Source organism: Barbus barbus (assembly GCF_936440315.1).
Source record: "Barbus barbus genome assembly, chromosome: 10".
In the NCBI taxonomy this organism is placed as follows: Eukaryota; Metazoa; Chordata; class Actinopteri; order Cypriniformes; family Cyprinidae; genus Barbus; species Barbus barbus.
The window spans coordinates 14703204-14723105 of record NC_136738.1 but is presented as its reverse complement, the minus strand read 5'-3'; the positions used below and the strand labels follow the sequence as shown (position 1 = coordinate 14723105).

Genomic DNA, 19902 nt, shown 5'->3' with positions numbered 1-19902 from the left:
AATGAGCTTTGAAAAATAACAAAGGAAAGACAGGATTGATTAATAGCCTATTCATAAATAATATTCATGAGAATATTTATGAGCTATGTCTTCATTTCAATATATAACGTTAAACATTAAATTCCGCATTTGCTCAATTATGTACCACCGAAACAATACGCAAAGTATTAAACTTAATTGTGTAGTCAAGTATCCATAAGGTTGAGGGATGCATTCAAGTTTCAACAATATAGCAACAACGAGCATAAATCTCCGCACTAATAGACCGCACAGCGGCCAGCAGCATAGGTGAGAACCACAAGCATTTCTCTCAGAAAATATAAAAAGTGTGTAATTGTATATACAGATTACATTCATGGCGAATGTTCACTTATAAACCCCATAGCAGATTGTATACTGACAAATGCAAATCGGTTTCAAACATTTCAAAGCAGTTTTTCTGAGTAATCTTCATCTCTATTTATTTACCCTAAAAGGTTGACTCCTAAATGTTCTGTTCAACGTTTTGTTCTGTTTAGCAAGAAAATCAATCACAGTCAGTAACATCCTTTTTTTCAATCTCGCCCTCTTGTCTCCAGGTACATTGTGGTGTGCTGTAATATCAGAAACAATCCTGGTGATGGGGCCAATGTCCTCACTGGAGCAGCATATCAGGCCATTCTGTGCACATGCGTGTGAGGGCCTCTGGTTATATTCTTAGACTGTCTGACTCTGTAGGTGTCATCGAGAGCCCCTCCCCCGTCTCTCTCTGTGATGCTGATGCTGAATTGCCCATCACTGAAGGGCAGAGGGTGATATTCCTCCCGTAACGTCCACTCTATCCGTCCTCCTTCCCTCTGGAGTGAATGATGGCGATGATCTGGATGCAGACAGAGAACGCGGTCATGCAAGAGCTACAGTGCAGATTGAGCAATGTCGCTCACAGCATTGGTAAGGACTGTGAATGAGTATCTTGTTTGTCACTCAGCACGCAGTTATTAAAGAGGTGCTTGGTTCTGTTTACATGCATTTCAATGTTGATAGCTTCAATAATGCTTTTCAGTGGTGAGGATTATTCACCTTTTGAATGGGTACAGCATAATCTTATATGTGGCCACAAATGTTGGTCTCTTTATGGGCAAAGTATCAAATTATAGCCAAGCTCATATTTAGAACAATAGCATTTTGCTTGTGTGATACTATTTTATTTATATTAATATTATCACTGTAAAGCCTGACATTGAAATAATAGTCAAAAAATCTCTTTTTTTATTTTTATATTAGTTTGTAATGTGAGATTTTTATAACAGCATAACTTTAATTTTTATAACAGCATAAATCAGATGACAGAAGGCATATAGCAGATTGTGTGCAACCGATTTTTCAGCAGTTTTGATCATGGTGATAACCTAGAGGCCTTACAAATGTATCAAATATGATACAGCGGGAAATCCTAAACTAATTTCTCATCGTTTAACAGTGGAATATTATTGTAAAACCATGTCAAAGATATTTCTGAGTGACGTACAAAACTGCCCTGAATATACTGTAAGTCTGTGCCAAATGTACTTTTGTATTTGCCCTCATTTTCAAAAGCTTAAAGGCTGAAAGAGAATTCCCAAAAACTCTCCTGTGAGATTCATGCTGGGGGTGACTTGACTAAAATGTGTGTGTGTTTGGCTGCTGAGTACAAAAACAGATACCATAAAACAGTTTTCCACAGCAGCAGCACAGCTTGCTGCAGTAGTTAGTACACTGGCTTTAGGTGAGCACGTATGTTGTTTAACTAGCTGTTCTGAATTGGAGTTTAGTGGTTAATGCTTTAGCAATGGCAGTAAATTATTTGAGTTTAGCACCATGTAGTATCGTAAAACATAACTAAAGGAACAGTGTGAGGTCAGGTATCAGGCAACAATAAAGGGGAAAGTTATACTGAGGAAATCCAGAAAAAGGCGTCCAAAACAAGACAATGAACGTGGACAGCTTCCTCTGGTCCCGCTGGTACAAGAACAGAGTGAGTGAAAGCATGCTAACACTGTCAAAAATTTAGCACTATATGTGCAGATTAATTGTACTGTACAATATTTTTTTTAAGTATTTTTGAATAAAGTCTCTTATGCTGTCCAAAGCTGCATTTATTTGATCAAAAATACAATAAAACCTTATGATCGTATTGTATGATTTGAGAATGACCCAAAGAGCATCGGGGTCGACGGTATCGCCGGCGATACTAGCTCGTTTTTTTTAAGATCAGTGCAGAAGACACTAAAAATACTCTGTTAATTTTGGTCACACAAAGACTACATCAATCGAAACTGTTAAGTGTCTACTTTTTTGTGTACACCCACAATTACAACAAAGCTTTGTGGTTTTGGGAAAAAAAGAAAACAAACTGGGTGCACTCTCTGTCTTCTCCATCTCTGTGAACTGCTTTTAGAAACACGTCACTAAAATGAAGTATATAATAATACTCAACACAGCTTGAAGTATCTGCATTTAAATGAAGTCTTATCGAAAATTATGCAAAAATCGTATGAATTTGTACGAGTGAGGTTGTACGAATTAGCCACCTCATAAAATATATACGAATTGCCGTGAGATACTGTTAGTTTCTGGAAGACGTGCTGAGTAAAGGCTGTATTTGCCTCAAAATAAGAGCAAGAGTTCATCCAGAAGAAGAGATCGATCTGATGAGTAAGTAATGCTTCTTTTTTGCATTAGTTATCTGTTATTGTGACATAAACTTGAACAGGTTTAGTTGGGTTTTTCCCAAACGACAACATGATGAATGTATCTAAGAATGTTTAGAAGAATGTTTAATGTTCACAAATAGATTTAATAGCGTGCTAAACAATAATAATTTGTTTCTCAGATATAAAATATCCTTTTTTTATAGTACAAAGTACATCCTTTTGTAGTTCACAGCATGCGTGAGTCTATGGCTACAGAATCATAACAGCTACTATAAAATCATATATACTAGGCTATATGACTACAAAATCATAGTTGTTTTTTCTAAACAATAATAATTCGTTTCTCAGATATAATTTTTTTTTTTTTTACGATAGTACAAAGTATGCTTGAGTCTATAAAACCTAATATAATATATATATATATATATAATGCTCCTGATATTAACATGCTCACAAATGTTTTTGGTTGTTTGTATTTTACTGAATCAGGTACCTGAACCACAGATGAATCCTGATGACTTTCTTCAAACTGTTTTTCTCTGAGATCGCTGTACCAACATCAGATGTTCAACTACACTGATATTCTATGGTAAAACAAGATCCTTGATTATGTTTTTTCTTCTTGAATCCATGGAAAGAAGCAGAAACACTTAACACGTATATATCAGGTATGAGTTACTTTTTTCACTTGTTGAACAGAATCTGTTGCAGGAACGACTCAAAGTCTGTTCATATCTCTGTGGTTAGATCAGTGTGCACAATAATGTGTCTTTGACCTTCATTATGTATGTTTTGATTATACTGTGTTGTAAATAAAATACAAATAATAATAAAAAAAAAAAAAAAAATTCAATCTTCTCACATTCTGTCTTACCTGCCTCAAAGTCACAGTCACACTGATGGGCCATTATGGACCATTAGGGGAGGGTAATACAAAAAAATACATGTTGGTTAATAGTATGTTATAAGTAGCTGAAATAAGCACAAATATCAGGGCATGTCAAAACATCTCAAGGGCCCCAAAATCACCTCAGAGGGTTAAGCTTCATCTGACAATCTGTACAAAGGAGATTATTAATGATTAATGTCACAAATTAATGTCACATTAATGTCACAAAATTTGCATAGTGGCTTATAGAAAGTCCCAAATCATGAAAAATATTTTCTCAATTTTATGTCTGGTTTTTTTTTTCATTTTACATTTTTCATTGTACTGACACTTTAACATTTTGAATCCCAGATTTTCAAAATGGCCTGAGACTTTTGGATCCCACTATACATTATGTGCAAGAATAATTGTAATATTGTGTACTAAAACATTATAGTGATAGGTAAGCTCTAATAGTTATTGGTACTTTTTTCATTAAGATATTCCTCTTTCTTTAGAGCTATTTATTGTGACATGGATTATATGTGCTTGATGTTTTATTTTTTGTCTGAAGTTTAGTTTGACTATTTTTGCCCACAGAGACTCCAAAGGAAAAGTGCGTATTTACATTTCCATGTGTCTGAAAGAGATGGAGGGAACTAGAGAGATTTAGCAGACTAAAAACACTTTTTCTTCTTTTAAATGTTATCTATTGGTTTGAATGGCTTCTGAGTGACTTGGTCTGAATTCAGCTCTTATCTTTCGCTCCTCAGCAATATCAGATTCCGCTTGTACCAGAGAGAAACCAACCAAACACACACACAGGGTTTCATTCATCGACCAGTGTGATGGGGGAAGGGGCTCCTGTGGGGGTGGCAGACTCTTTTTGGGGTGATTGTGCTGACACAGACAGACATAGAGAGTTGAAACAAAGGAAGTACAGTTCTTTACAGTCAGTGATCAGTCTGTTATCAGTTATAGAAATGTAGCAGGTGAAGGGAACCTGTGTATGTGCGTCAGGAGACCAATTCATTCCAGGAAGTCAGTGTGAAGGTTGGAAATGAGGAGAGAGAGAGAGAGAGAGAGAGAGAGAAAGACTGAGAGAGAAACAGGAAGTCATTAACTGGTGCACCTGTCTCAGGTAGCTCATTCGCAGGTTGCTGCTTATGGTTACAAGACGACCAGGGAGTTAGTAAGATATTAAACAACAAGTGGAAAAAGGTAGCAGAAAACAGAGGGATGGATGTACAGAACGAAGGGAAAACTGTTTGCATTCCTCTAGCAGAGGCTGAGAAATATTACCGCTTTTCCAGACATTGCCACTGGCTCCAAAGTAAGTGAGAACTTTTTTTTTATTATTTAAAAATATGTATTTTATGAATTAATTAATACTATTTAATAATAATATTAACCTTTATTTATGATTTAATTAAAAAAATATATACAATTATTTAAATTAATTTTTTAATGGCACTTACTCCATTTGCACTGTTGTTATTTTACTTTATTATACTAAACTAAATATAATTGATTAGAATTGAGAGCAGGCGAGAGAGACAGTAGGTGCATTACTTAATTGTAGCAGAAAATATTAAAATATAAAAAAATTAATATTAAAATGTCAGTGTATAAAAGGTGGGCAGCATTAGGTGGTGGGAGAGCAATGCGACACGGAACAGGTGAGCACTACCATAAAAGTCCGTTGAAATATGACAGATGACGTTCTGTCCAGTGTGTGTGAACATCCTAAGGGTGTGAATCTGACTCCAGTGGAACAACACACTCTTATTTTAGAAGAACAAAAGAAGGAAATAGATATATTCTCCCTCTTTTCAGACCTCTTTTGTCATTCACTTTGAAGTGCCGCTTATATCTAATTGGTGGGTAAAAAAAATACAATTCTTAATCTTGCAGTTAAAAAAAGCTCTGGAGGCTATAATATAATATATAATAGAAGGGGTGGGTATGCATTAAGATTATTCGTGGTATGCACTACAGGCTCTGTATCCAGAGGTGGTTTTGGTTGAGATAGATAGGAAATCACCAACTCTTTTCTTTCTAAACATGCGTGTTGCTATTGACCAGAGCATGGGAATGGCTTTGGGCAAGGTTTACCTGCCTCAGATGGTAACATACACCAGCAAAAGACACAATGCAGTCAAGACAGCCAGTAATATATTAATGTTTGTAGGGTCTTCTTACCGGTGGTTTATTTCATCTTATGGTCAAGTAACTATAATAAGTCCTGTTGTTTTTTTTCCGTTTTCTTATTTGCTGTTGTGCAAGAAAGAAACTGCAAAAGAGTGTTAAGCTTAAGAGTTAATGGGTGATACTGCGGGATGATTGTATTAAACAGGTTACACTGAAAACTTGAACACTCATATCATTCTCTAATGCATAATGTTATATTATGATTGTAGACGTGATATTAGCGTGCCTCGTGTGTGTTTGTTTCAGATGAGATCATGCAAAGGGAGTCTAGTCCTCTCCACGCTGCTGATATCATCACTGAGCTCCAGAGACAGTTTGTGTTCCTGTCTGGTAAATATTCTTTACATTACATATGCATTTCTTTATTTATCCTTAAAACCTAAATATTATATTATCCATTATTGTTTCAGAGGGAGTTTTCACACTTGGTCCACTTAAAGGGATATGACTTTGATTTTTTTTTTAAAGAGGACTCAAGTAAGAACACCCTGTAAGGACCCATAATTATATCTCAACTTTGTCTCATAGATGCTCATGTCTTCTTAATTCTTGGATCTATTTCCTAAAAAAGACCCCAGTAGTCATACTCATTCATTTACCATTTGGATCAGATCTCAACAAGGTCTCAAACTGTGCTTACAATATGAAATTCTTCAGAGACTAAAATATAATAAGAGCTATGCCAAGAGGTATTTTACTCATACGGCACATTTCTAGTATATTACACTAAAACGCTTGTCTTTCCTTAATCTCAATGAGGGTAATGTAAAATATATTGCACTACAAAAAAGTTTTTCAGTAATGTGCGTTTTTGTAGCATGTAACAGGTTATAAACACTAGTGTGCATGAACATGAAAGAGTATACTTGTGTGTGTGTGTGTGATTTGTTAGTCAAAAATCACCTTCCATAATTTCCTGCTTCTCTCTGAAATAGATGGTTGGATAATTCCTCTGAACATGTATGAAAAATGTAAAAAGCAAGGGAAAGGAAAAAGATGTTCTGGGTTTTAGAAATTTTGTTGTGACGTGGGCATGTAAATATACTGTAGATTTTGATGGTATTCATCTGAATATGTGTTGTTTTTGATGACAAGTTGTTACTGTTAAACTGAACAGAGTAAATGATGCTTGGACAATTTCTGTCCTGTTGTCATGGAGACAGGGAGAAGAAGGCATGACTTGCCAAATTGATATTTTTGTCACATGGGGATCTTCACCCAGTGGCTTTCTCTCTTTCTCTCTCCATTCCATCATCACCGCCTTAACACTGAAACATCACCTTGTATCTTCATCCAGATTTAAAGGAGCGAACAGATAGCAAGATTGGAGTGACATTTTTGGATCTCGCTTTGTACATTGGTATAATCATAGTTTCTGTCCTGAGGGAATACTGACAACACTAATATGTCATACTCTCTGCAGTGCCTTCATTTTGGCTGCAGAGTTTTTGGTTATATTTATTAGTGTGACTTTTTGAGGAGAAGATGGCTCACTATATTAGAACAATTATTTGTTTAACCACTTTACTAAGCTGTAAAATAGTCAAAACAAACCATGGGAAGGAAGGATCCAAACCTAGAAACCAGGATATCATAGAGACTTGGTCTCTTTTCACAATATTACTATTTACTGTATTTACGACCAAATAAATGCAACCTTGGTGATCTTTTGAAGCATCTTTCAAAAACATTCAAAGATTTTACAGACCCAAAACTTTTCATCAGTAGTGTAGCTGTCACAGCACTCTCAAACAGTAGAAGTTGCACACAATAAGAAGACTGGTACAGCATACAGGTGGCGTGAGCAGGTTTTCATTGGCTAGCCATGTGCTAATTTAAGATGTCTGTTGCATGCCAACACAGAAGACAGCATGGTTTCTGGTATTTATTGCCCCCTGCTGTTTGCCTGTTGAACACATCAGAGGACCAGGTTTTTCCTCTTTGATTCTTCATATTTCTGTCTGTTTTAGGGGGAAGAGGACAGGATGGAAGCCCCATCATTATCTTTCCAGAGTTCCCTTCGTTTTGTGAAATTGGAGACCAAGAGTTTCGTAATGTTCTTACCTACCTGACAAGTATTCCCAGGTAAATACACACATTAGCACGCATGTTTGAATATCATACCGGCTGAAAGCCGTAACACGTGTGTTTCTTCACCAGTCTGAGCGCAGCCGGTGTGGGCTTCATTGTAGTGATTGACAGGCGTAGAGATCGATGGACGTGTTTAAAGGGCACATTACTGCGTATCTCAGTGAGTCTTGACTCCAATATGAATGCACACAAATACTGTTTTTTAAGGAATAGTTTACACAAAAATAAGAATTTGCTGAAAATGTCCTCAGCCATCATACTAACAGATTTGGAGAAATTTAGCATTACATCAAGTGCTCACCAATGGATCCTCTGCAGTGAATGGGTGCCGTCAGAATGAGAGTCCAAACAGCTGATAAAAATATCATAGTAATCCACAAGTAATCAGCAAGCCACCAGTCCGTCAATTAACATCTAGTGAAGCAAAAAGCTGCATGTTTGTAATGATCAAATCTGTTATTAAGATGTGTTTAACTTTAAATCAGTGTTTCCAAGTTAAATAAGAGAGAAATGTGCACAGATAAAGCACTATTTACAAGCATCTAAAACAATCTAAATTTTCAGCCAACCTTCTTTTTTGAGTAAACTATTCCTTCAATAGTCTTCTTTTTTTTTTGCAGATATTTTACACACATCTGGATAGCTTTTGTCTAAAATATATTAAAATATGTGTTTAATATATTTAATATGAATTTGAGTGCTTTTTTAATGTTTGTGTAGGGCTGGTTTCCTGGTAATCTTCGGCTTGTTCTGGTGCTGAGACCCAGTGCTATCCTGCAGCGAACTTTGTCTGATGTGTTCTTCAAACTCCACAAAGATGACTTTAAAGTACCGGTAAGTAATTAAATTTTGTTGTGTTGTGTTGTGTTAGTGAGTGTCATGTCATTGAAAATAATGCGGCCTGTGTGTGTATTAAAGGTTATCATGCTAAGCTCACTAGCTGATGTACACTCTTATATTGAGCGGAGTCAGCTGACACAAGAACTGGGTGGCTCTCAATACTACTGCCACAAGACCTGGATCTCTCATCGCACAGTAAGAACAAATACACACCTTAAATGTGCACTCACGAATTATTTAAGTTATGCTGCATTATTGGAGCTACGATCAACTAAAGCTTACAATGCTTTTGGGAAGCGCACCCCTGGACTTATACTGATGCCTAGTGGTTTGGATGCATCATCATACAAAAGCAAATTTTTTGCAGTACCAGTTCATAAGTAGAAATGCAGAATTCGCAGTCAGCTGTGAATTATTTATTTCGTAAGTCAAAGTGGCCAATAATCAGAGGGATATGGAAATAATATTCATTATATATTAGTAATATTCAGCTTTTCATAGTGGCCACCATAAGACAACCTGCTTCATATAGAGTAAAACATCTTTTGCCAGGCTACTGATAAGTCTTTGTCATTTCAGTGTACATTAAGTTTATTTTAAAAGTCATTTTAACACATTTAAAAAATCACAGCATATACAAAACAAAACAAGTTAAACCAGTAATATACATCAAATGTGAAATGATAATTTCTTTGTGCCGTTAGGATCTTGAAAGCTTTTCTGCTTTAGTGAAGAGGATGGCTGAGAGACTGCAAGTGTTCGGCAGGGAGCTGGCAGAAACAGAGCTCCCTAACAACCTCCTAACAGCTAGCAATCTGCTCAGTGCACAAACCAGCAGAAAAGACAGTTTCAAAGTATGTGAAAAGCTGTTCTTAAAGCATTCAATATGTGCCACCTCACGCATTAATTTTTTAGCTAACAAAACTATTCTTTGTTTCACTGTTTTCTCTTTAGGATGAGATGGCAGGAGCTCTAAGCCAAGGACGCAAACTCTTGGAGAACATCAGGGAACCGGTCCGCAGAGATCCGGACAGCAGTCTAAACCCTGATCAACTAGAGAACCTTGCTACAGTGCACAGGTATGTCGAAATCCTCTCAGTTCCCACTGGAGTTTTTTTTTTTTTGCAGTGATCTGCAGAATGGTTGCAAACATAATAGTCAGGTATTATTACATTGGCAGAGTGGTTAGACAATCATGTGGGGGCGTTGCCTCCTCTCATATCTTCACGCTTACAGTATATCTCACCATTATCTCGTACTCTATCGATTTGAATAGCACAACTGAGTGGATTTATACTTCAAGGCTGCATTTATTGTAGTATTATTTATATACTATTATAGTAAATATTAATACTTTGAATTAGCTTTTATATTTATATTTTCTTATTTCATTTTTTTTATTTTAAAGTTTTTGTTATATACACATATTTCTATATTGCCATAATTTTTATTTCAGTTTTAGTATTAGTTATTTTTGTACTTCAACCTAAAATTATTTCAGTTAGTTGCCAAAGCTACATAATTAATTTTCATTCAATATTTAATAGTTTTAGTTTCAGCTAACAATAACAGTTCTTGTAGTTTTCTCAGTATTTCATCTCATTTTATAAAACTTGTTTTGTTTACTGTATGCACTGTCAGTTATTTCCTGTTTATTTATTTTTCTCTCTTCTATTCCCTGTTAATTTACAGGCTGTTATCCCAGTTAAATGAGAGCTTTTCAGCGTTTGATGAGTTCTGGATTCAGCATCAAAATAAACTGGATCTATGTTTGAAACTCTGCCGGTTTGAGCACAACTTTCAACAGGTCTTGCATTTTTAAAAACATTCATGCTTATATAGCTTATTCTTATTACTGCTAAACATAAGATTCATTAGTAACATTTGCTCTGTTTTTATTTGCTACGGTCTTGTAGTTGCGAACAGAGCTGGAGCAGAAAACAGACACGCTGAATGCTTTCTCAGACGTTGGAATAAGCGCTACCCAAACAGAACACCACCTTCAAGAGCTGACCAATCAAGAGAATAAAGCGTGTGTGAGTCTCCGCACACTGAATAATCTTAGTGTGTTATGCTTACAGTCACAAACATGCATCCACATACCTATATTCGTGAATGTGTCAGTCTAATTTATATGAAAGCTTCCAATAACCCTTGTACCTCCTCTCTTGCTAAAAATCTTTCTCTACAGGAAGTGCTGGACAGAGTAAGGTCTGTGGTTGCCGAGGGCCAATGTTTGATCGACAGCTCTCAGAATATTGATGACACTGTTGCAGTGAAATGCAATGAGCTACAGAGAGCGAGAGAGAATCTCACCCAAGAGCTCAAAGATAAGAGGACCATGCTGACACAGGCTATGGAGCTACATAGAAGATTGGAAATGGTGACTAGAAATACATGCACATTTATGTTTATGTTTAAATATATTTCGTTCCACTAACCTACACCACCCATAAAGCACCCATTATAGTGACGGTGCTTAAACTCATCACCTTCACATAGTTGCAGTTACATGCAAATATTCTACAAACAGACAGACACACATAGCACACTTTCATACGTACTGTGTATGCAAATGAGTTTCCAGCACATTACGTTCTGTTCCTTTTTGCCTTTAGGTGTGTAAATGGTGTGATGATGGGATTTACATGCTAGCGTCACAGCCTCTTGACAAGTGCCAGTCACAGGAGGGGGCGGAGTCAGCACTGTCAGAGCTGGAGTGTTACCTGGAGACAGCCAATGAGAAACAGCAGTGGGAGATCAGCGCAGTTTGGCTGAAATATGAGAACATACTGAACAATGAGCTCAGGGTATGGCGATATGTAATCATAACAATGCCTGCAATTCATTTGTGATTCAGATTTGATTCAGTTTTTTTTTCAGTTTTTTTTTAGCAAAATTTAATGGGGAAAAAGATTAGATTATTATATTATATTACGATTATTAATAAAAAAGATTAAATTAAGATTTTTTTTACATCTTTAACAAATTATAAAAATTTGCAGAATACAGTATCTCACAGAAGTGAGTACACCCCTCACATTTTTATAAATATTTTATTCTATCTTTTCATGTGACACTGAAGAAATGACTCTTTTCTACAATGTAAAGTAGTGAGTGTACAGCTTGTATAACAGTGTAAATTTGCTGTCACCTCAAAATAACTCAACACAGCCATTAATGTCTAAACCGCTGGCCACAAAAGTTAGTACACCCCTAAGTGAAAATGTACAATTTCAGCCCAAAGTGTCAACATTTTGTGTGGCCACCATTATTTTCCACTGCCTTAACCCTCTTGGGCATGGAGTTCACCAAAGCTTCACAGGTTGCCAGTGGAGTCCTCTTCCACTCCTCCATGACGACATCACAGAGCTGGTGGATGTTAGAGACCTTGTACTCCTCCACCTTCCGTTTGAGGATGCCCCACAGACGCTCAATAGGGTTTAGGTCCGGAGACATGCTTGGCCAGTCCATCCCCTTTACCCTCAGCTTCTTTAGCAAGGCAGTGGTCGTTATCATGTTGGAATACTGCCCTGCGGCCCAGTCTCCGAAGGGAGGGGATCATGCTCTGCTTCAGTATGTCACAGTACATGTTGGCATTCATGGTTCCCTCAATGAACTGTAGATCCCCAGTGCCGGCAGCACTCATGCAGCCCCAGACCATGACACTCCCACCACCATGCTTGACTGTAGGCAAGACACTTGTCTTTGTACACCTCACCTGGTTGCTGCCACACACGCTTGACACCATCTGAACCAAATAAGTTTATCTTGGTCTCATCAGACCACAGGACATGGTTCCAGTAATCCATATCCTTAGTCTGCTTGTCTTCAGCAAACTGTTTGCGGGCTTTCTTGTGCATCATCTTTAGAAGAGGCTTCCTTCTGGGACGACAGCCATGCAGACCAATTTGATGCAGTGTGCGACGTATGGTCTGAGCACTGACAGGCTGACCCCCCACCCCTTCAACCTCTGCACTCATACGTCTATTTCCCCAACGCAACCTCTGGATATGACGCTGAGCACATGCACTCAACTTCTTTGGTCGACCATGACGAGGCCTGTTCTGTGTGGAACCTGTCCTGTTAAACCGCTGTATGGTCTTGGCCACCGTGCTGCAGCTCAGTTTCAGGGTCTTGGCAATCTTCTTATAGCCTACGCCATCTTTATGTAGAGAAACAATATTTTTTTTCAGATCCTCAGAGAGTTCTTTGCCATGAGGTGCCATGTTGAACTTCCAGTGACCAGTACGAGAGAGTGAGAGCGATAACACCAAATTTAACACACCTGCTCCCCATTCACACCTGAGACCTTGTAACATTAACAAGTCACATGACACCGAAGAGAGAAAATGGCTAATTGGGCCCAATTCGCACATTTTCACTTAGGGGTGTACTCACTTTTGTGTCGAGCGGTTTAGACATTAATGGCTGTGTGTTGAGTTATTTTGAGGGGACAGCAAATTTACACTGTTATACAAGCTGTACACTCACTACTTTACATTGTAGCAAAGTGTGATTTCTTCAGTGTTGTCACATGAAAATAAATTAAATATTTACAAAAATGTGAGGGGAGTACTCACTTCTGTGAGATACTGTATGTGATTCTGATTCTGTATTTGTGGTTTTAAAAAAGTGTAATGATGTATAATGTATTATATTGTGTTATATTGTATACTGTAATGTGTAATGGTACAGGAGCAAGTAAAGCGTGCATTTGAGAAGAAAGCCTCACTACAGGAGATGTTTGAGCGGAGGAGGGTCAGTCTGAAGAAACTAGCAGCCAAACAAACCCGACCTGTCCAACCTGTGGCCCCTCGACCAGAGTCACTCTCATCTCCTGGTATCTATCTATCTATCTATCTATCTATCTATCTATCTATCTATCTATCTATCTATCTATCTATCTATCTATCTATCTATCTATCTATCTATCTATCTATCTATCTATCTATTTAAGTGTAAAATGGAGGCAATTGGTTTATTTCTCTCTTTCAGCTCACAGGGAGCATGAGAACATCTGTATTAGTGAGGACTCAGAGAGCAGGGTGTCCTGTAAACAAGTATGTCTAATTCATCTACAATGACTTCAGTGTATGTCCTTTCTTTTTAATGATTTTAAATCACTTTCCCAATAAGCAAATGATATATATACCTCTCTTTATTACAGTGAACACTGCAAGTGACTTGACTGTTACTCAGTAATGAATCTCTTTGTGTAGGTAAACTCTGATCAAGTTGACAGGAGCAGTCGCAATCCTTCTGTATCTGAGGAGGAGGAAACCCTGGCTGTGCTGCGCAGGTCAGTCCAGGGTCAAAGGTCAAAGAGGAGAGAGAGGAACACATGTGCCTTACTAGACCCCCTGTAGCACAGTCATTAGCTGAGCTTCATTGTGTGTGTGTGTGTGTGTGTGTGTGTGTGTGTGTGTTTGTTCACAGGCATGTAATGAACGAGTTACTAGAAACAGAAAGAGCATATGTGGAGGAGCTTATGTGTGTTTTGCAGGTGAGTGAAAAATGGTCAGTTCTTTCATAAATTAATATGAGCTTCCATCAAGAAAATAGTGCTTTTTATTATGTAGGTGGACATATTCTGAAATATGTAGGCCATTTCCTGCACTTTTGTAGCAGGTTTTGGCCTATAAAGACCACTTGGATTTGGGAGGTGGATGTGTGTTGGAGCAAGTCTACATAAAACTCTTGATTTTAAAAGAGCCATGAGAATCCTGTTTGCCATGATATGCCCTCATTACATGTGGTGTAGGGATATGCTGCTGAGATGGACAACCCCTCCATGGCTCTTCTCATCCCTGCAGCCCTGCAGAACAAGAAGGATGTGTTATTTGGGAACATGCAGGAAATTTATAACTTCCACAAAAGGTAAGCGCCATCTAGTGGTGAAGAGGTCAGTAGTAAAGGAAGATCTTGGGGGCATGCCAGATCTTCCTTTCTGAAATTATTTGGAGAGTAATCAAATAAATCAAAAATATCAAATAAACAATTCAAGATTCATTTGAACCCATGTATCTTCTCTCTTGTTCTGTCTCAGAATATTCCTCAAAGAGCTGGAAACTTACACTGACTGCCCTGAGCTTGTGGGCCGCTGCTTTCTGGACTGGGTGAGTTTTATATAACTGGCAAGAAAACAAAACAAGAAGTAAACTATTATGAAGAACATTTTTGGGAGATTATTTTTCTCAGTGATTCTCAGATCTTTGGTAATTGTGGTTGTTTAGATGGGGGAGCTGCAGATTTATGAGAAATACTGTCACAACAAGCCTCGTTCTGAGAGCCTCTGGAGGCAGTGCTCAGACTGCGCCTTCTTCCAGGTACACACATACATAACTAACATTATACTACCATAAAACTAATACTCGCTTAAAGCACTATGCAGTGCATTTACAGTACACATTGACAAAGTTCTGTATGAATGTACTATTTTAATGACCATCTACATCCCGAAAGTTCACTGTGTAAAATACTGTATACTACAAACTAATGTCCAGAAGTAAAATGATTTCTAACACATTCTTCTTCACTTAATATTTGATTGCACTACCATAAGAGTTTTTTACAAGATAGTTTTAAGAATGCAAAAAAATATTGGTGAATGCTATAGTGTTTTCCATGCTTTTGTTTTAAATAATGGGAAACAAGCAATAAATACTGTGCAGAATGCAGTACTCTTGTTTTTCAGTCATGCACACTCACACACTGAAGCACATATGCACCAACTGCAATCTGTTGATGACATCAGGCCCACTCTGTGAGAGAATGCAGTTTAAACAACTTTACGAAATTGTGTTTGTGCCATCAGGAGTGTCAGAAGAAACTAGAGCACAAACTAGGACTGGACTCATACTTACTGAAGCCTGTGCAGAGGATCACTAAATACCAACTCCTGCTGAAGGTACTGCATTATGTGTGTATGGAGATGTTATAACTGTTATATGTTATATAAGTGTTTGTTTTAGACATCTGAAATGAAAATGTACTCTATTTTCTAAATACACGTTGTTCATCTTATCTTGAATGATTCGTTCATGTATAAATTTCAATTTTAAAAATGTGTTTTAAATCTGATGATAAAAACAAAGACTTCTCTCTGCTGACATATCTCCAATCATTTACTCTGCTTAAACCTCTCCCTCTTTCGTACAATCGACTGCAAACTCACATTCATATAAGTCTTCATCCAATCAAAAATCAATGGATCCCTGCCCTCATTTTTTCTATTTTAATAATATGTTTCACTCGGATATATATCATAATACAGAAGACAAGATCTGTCATTACCGCCATTTAATCATGACTTTAAATGGGTCATATAATCGATAACAAGATTTGTGCTTGTGTGTGTGTTTAGGAGATGATTAAGTACAGTAAAGGCTGTGAGGGCTCAGTGGAGCTGCAGGCAGCTCTTTCCTCCATACTGGGTATCCTGAAGGCTGTAAATGACTCAATGCACCTCATTGCCATCACAGGATATGAGGTAAAACACATATGCACACACAACTCTCATCTTACCCATTACTGTTCATTAATGTTTTTGTCACTCCTCTTTATTCCACGATATTCCAAGCAATGATCATTGATTCCATCCAGGGAAACCTTGGAGACCTGGGTCGCCTGCTGATGCAGGGGTCATTCAGCGTGTGGGCGGAGCATAAGAGAGGTCACGTGAAGGTGATGGAGCTTGCCAGGTTTAAGCCCATGCAGAGACACCTGTTCCTGCATGAGAAAGCCCTGCTCTTCTGCAAGAGACGAGAGGAGAGCGGAGAGGGATATGAGAAAGCACCCTCATATAGCTTCAAGCAGGAGCTCAGTGTAAGTGTGTCTTTAGTGTAATAATGCTTAGCTAAAGATTTCACAAAATGATGTTGAGCTCATATTGATAAATCACCTCTTTTATGTTCTGTTGTGTCAAGCATGTCTTTTCTCCCAAACATTTTTGTAAAATTTGCTCTGGTTAGTGTCTTTAACAGGTTATTTTCTTCATCTGACATTTTTCTGAAATAGCAAATGTGACATTTCATATTTTTATGGGTCATTTCAAAAATTTAAATCTTTTATTAATCCTAAAATCAAGAAGCATATTTTATAACATGCACAAACTTAAATATTTAAATCTGTTGGTTAAATGCCCTTCAGAAACATTTTCTGTGGAGTCTATAATTCAAATTTGTGCATGTTTCAGTTGCATATTTAAATATTTAAATGAGTAAGGTCACAAAAAGAGTATTTTCATACTGCAAATGTTTATTTTGAAAGGAAAAAATAGCCTCTTTACCTGATGGTCTCTGTTCTGTCTTTGTTAGATGGCTGCTATTGGAATAACAGAGCATGCTAAAGGGGACAGCAAGAAGTTTGTGATCTGGTCCAGTTCAAGAGATGAGGTCTACACAGTACAGGTGAGCACAAAAGTGTGTCTTGAGGTCAGATTTTCTAAGAAGACTGTTACATGTGTTCAGTCTGCATAGATCAGATAACTTGGGTTTATATGTTATTCTATAGGCTGTGTCTGAGGAGGTTAAGACCATCTGGGTAACAGAAATCCAGAAACTTCTAACAGGACAGCTGGAGGCCTGCAAAGGTATGGACCTGGTTTTAGGTTGGTTTGTAAATAAGTAGTTGAGGAGGGTTTACAATATGTGATTCATTCAGATAACTTACGAAATGCAGAATTACCACTACGATGCATCAAATGAATGTTTGTGTTATGTAGAGGCAAGTCAACAGAGGGCACCTGAGCAGTTCTCCTCAGATACCAGCTCAACTAACAGGTACAATTACACGTCATCACATTTACACATATGTGAGCCCATTTCATAAGTGAAACTCATCTTCAGACTGGTGAGAAATGAACGTAGTAACCTCAGGAGTGGAGGAGTGGAGAAACCAAAGGCAGACGAGGAAAGAGGCAAAGAACTTGAGAACATTCTAGAGCCCAGAATGACAGGGAGAGCAAAAGGTGAGTGAAAAACTCATGTCATTAGAGAATTTTCATTTTGATTGAACTTCCCTTTTAACTTCTTTCTGTTTCTTTGATGGTTACAGGCTCTTCATTCAGTTTTGAGACAAAACCAAAACGACAGGATATCCGGAGTGACCCTACACCTCTAGGTGACCTATTTCAGCAAAGTAAAAATCAAATATAGAGTTTGATTGCTGTCTCATTTTCAAGAGCTTAAATAAAAATAGAAAATAGGTGATGTTAAAAATATCTAATTCATTATCACCCAGTCACCAAGCTCTATAAAGGGTAAAGACATGAGCTGATCCTTAAAGGAATAGCTCACACAAAAACTCTATCAGGTGTGCCATTCTAAGAAATAACTAAGAAGATGCAAAGATGCAGTCTGATTGGTTATTTTCCTCCCAGAAACAGGGCTGCACCCTAACATGGGCGGAGTCAGGTGGTTCAGTACATCAAGCCTGTTTCAAAATCGTAGGAGAGGTACACATACTGAGTACACACGTATGTGCACACTTATGCATAATCCACTGAGATGTTATAGGATAGCATGTGTTTGTAGGTTATATGTGTCTCATTTGATGCTTCCTGAGAGGTGCCACGTCTTTGTCTTTACAAAATTGTTTCTGGTTAAGCTCTATCGACAGCATCTGTTACACAAAAAATACGTTTGACTAGTCCCTCAGTTTGAGAGAGAAATGTCTTTACAAGGGAAGTTAATGAAGCAGGACATTACAGAGGATTTCAAAGCAGAAATGTGCAGCAGAAAATCTCTTTTATTAATTCTTCTGTACAAAAATGGTGTATTTGTGGACAAATTGTCCTTTTATCCATGCTGTTGATAGACATAAACTTGTACTGAACCCAGAAGGTTTCACTGACACACATCCACGCATGCTCTTTCTGTGCTCTGGGAAATGGTCACTAGTCTGTCTTCTGTCTGTCACTGTGAGGATTCAGTGGCACTTTCTCTGTCATTTCTGACCTCATTTACATGTTTACCTACAATACAATCCCTATTTGCCATCCTTTTGTCTTTAAATGATTTTCTTCTCTGTCTCAGGTTGGACTAAATTATCTCTCTCGTTGGATGCCTCTGTGGAGCATGATGGATACTTCAGTGCAGAGGAGCAGGTGACCTCTGACCCAGAAGAGGAGAAGGAAGATAAAATGGTACGAGACCCAGTTTATTTTTCACTGTCAGATTTAAAAGCAAAAGGGTGTCATGTTTTAGGCATTTCTTTATCTTTATTTCAGTGTGCAGTTGAGCTGCAGTCTGTGAGGATAGAGGAAGAGATCCAGTGTTCCGAAGAGACTGAGGATCCTGAGAAGTGAGACTTGAGTGTGAATGTGTGTGTATTGCCATCAATGTAAAGCAAATACGCTAGGTTTCATGCATAACTCTTGAAAATAGGGAAATGAGACATATAAACCATTAACATTGAAGTTTTGAATACTCTTAAAAATAAAGGTTTCTGGTAGAACCAAAGAGTTTAAATGAATAGCCTACATGGAGAAAGCTGTCCATTAGCAATCACTTTCATCTCAATGGCAGTGTGACAAAATGCTTTTTTGTCCGAATATGCAGCTAATTTTAAATGGCTTTCAATGGAGAAAAATTATTTTTAGAACCAAACATCTAACCAGCCACAAACAAAAAGTTAGTGCCAAAAAGGGTTTTACAGGACCTTTTTATTCTTTAAATCTATAAGAATCCGTCTTGACCAACTGACAAACCTGTAATGTAATATCAAGAACTTTTTGACTCTCCAAAGAGCTGTATGCAGCTTTGCAAGAAGCTTTTTTTTTAAGTGTAGTCTGAGAATGCACCAATATAATGTGTTTTACAGAGACACCCTGGCCAGCTCTGTCTCATAGTATGCTGTGATACATGTTTCATATCCCTTAAAACCTAGTAGTAATTTCTGTCACAGTAATGATGTCCATATTGGGATATGGCATGTCTATTGTCAATTCCTGTGATCTCAAATGTGAAAGCATGTGACATATCATTGTGTACTGTATAATGCAGGAAAATAGGACCTATGTGTAAAACAAGCATATCATATATGCAGATGTTGTTTCTCAAAGTGACTGTGATCACCCTGTGCCATTTGTATGTAAAATATGTTTACAAATCAATATTGTTTTATATATATGCATATAAAAATAAAACCATAGTTGACTAATGACTTTTGCCTATTTTAATATATCAAATTTAACAGATCAAATATACACAATGACAT

The 19902-nt window shown here is 37.5% G+C and overlaps 1 protein-coding gene across 1 annotated transcript; it reads left to right on the top strand.

Annotated features, from left to right (window-relative positions):
• The first annotated feature begins 758 nt into the window (after window positions 1–758).
• LOC306876414 (guanine nucleotide exchange factor DBS-like) lies at window positions 759–19849 on the top strand. Its single transcript, XM_079427548.1, has 29 exons — window positions 759–930; window positions 5998–6081; window positions 7722–7836; window positions 7912–8002; window positions 8563–8676; window positions 8761–8877; window positions 9387–9536; window positions 9637–9761; window positions 10375–10489; window positions 10599–10718; window positions 10874–11065; window positions 11301–11492; window positions 13381–13525; window positions 13681–13745; window positions 13905–13984; window positions 14122–14188; window positions 14447–14562; window positions 14732–14801; window positions 14919–15011; window positions 15500–15592; window positions 16049–16174; window positions 16288–16509; window positions 17001–17093; window positions 17197–17275; window positions 17408–17465; window positions 17532–17653; window positions 17740–17805; window positions 18720–18829; window positions 18914–19849. The coding sequence occupies exons 1-29, from the start codon at window positions 846–848 to the stop codon at window positions 18989–18991; spliced, it is 3183 nt and encodes a 1060-aa protein (XP_079283674.1). The 5' UTR covers window positions 759–845; the 3' UTR covers window positions 18992–19849.
• The last annotated feature ends 53 nt before the right edge of the window (window positions 19850–19902 follow it).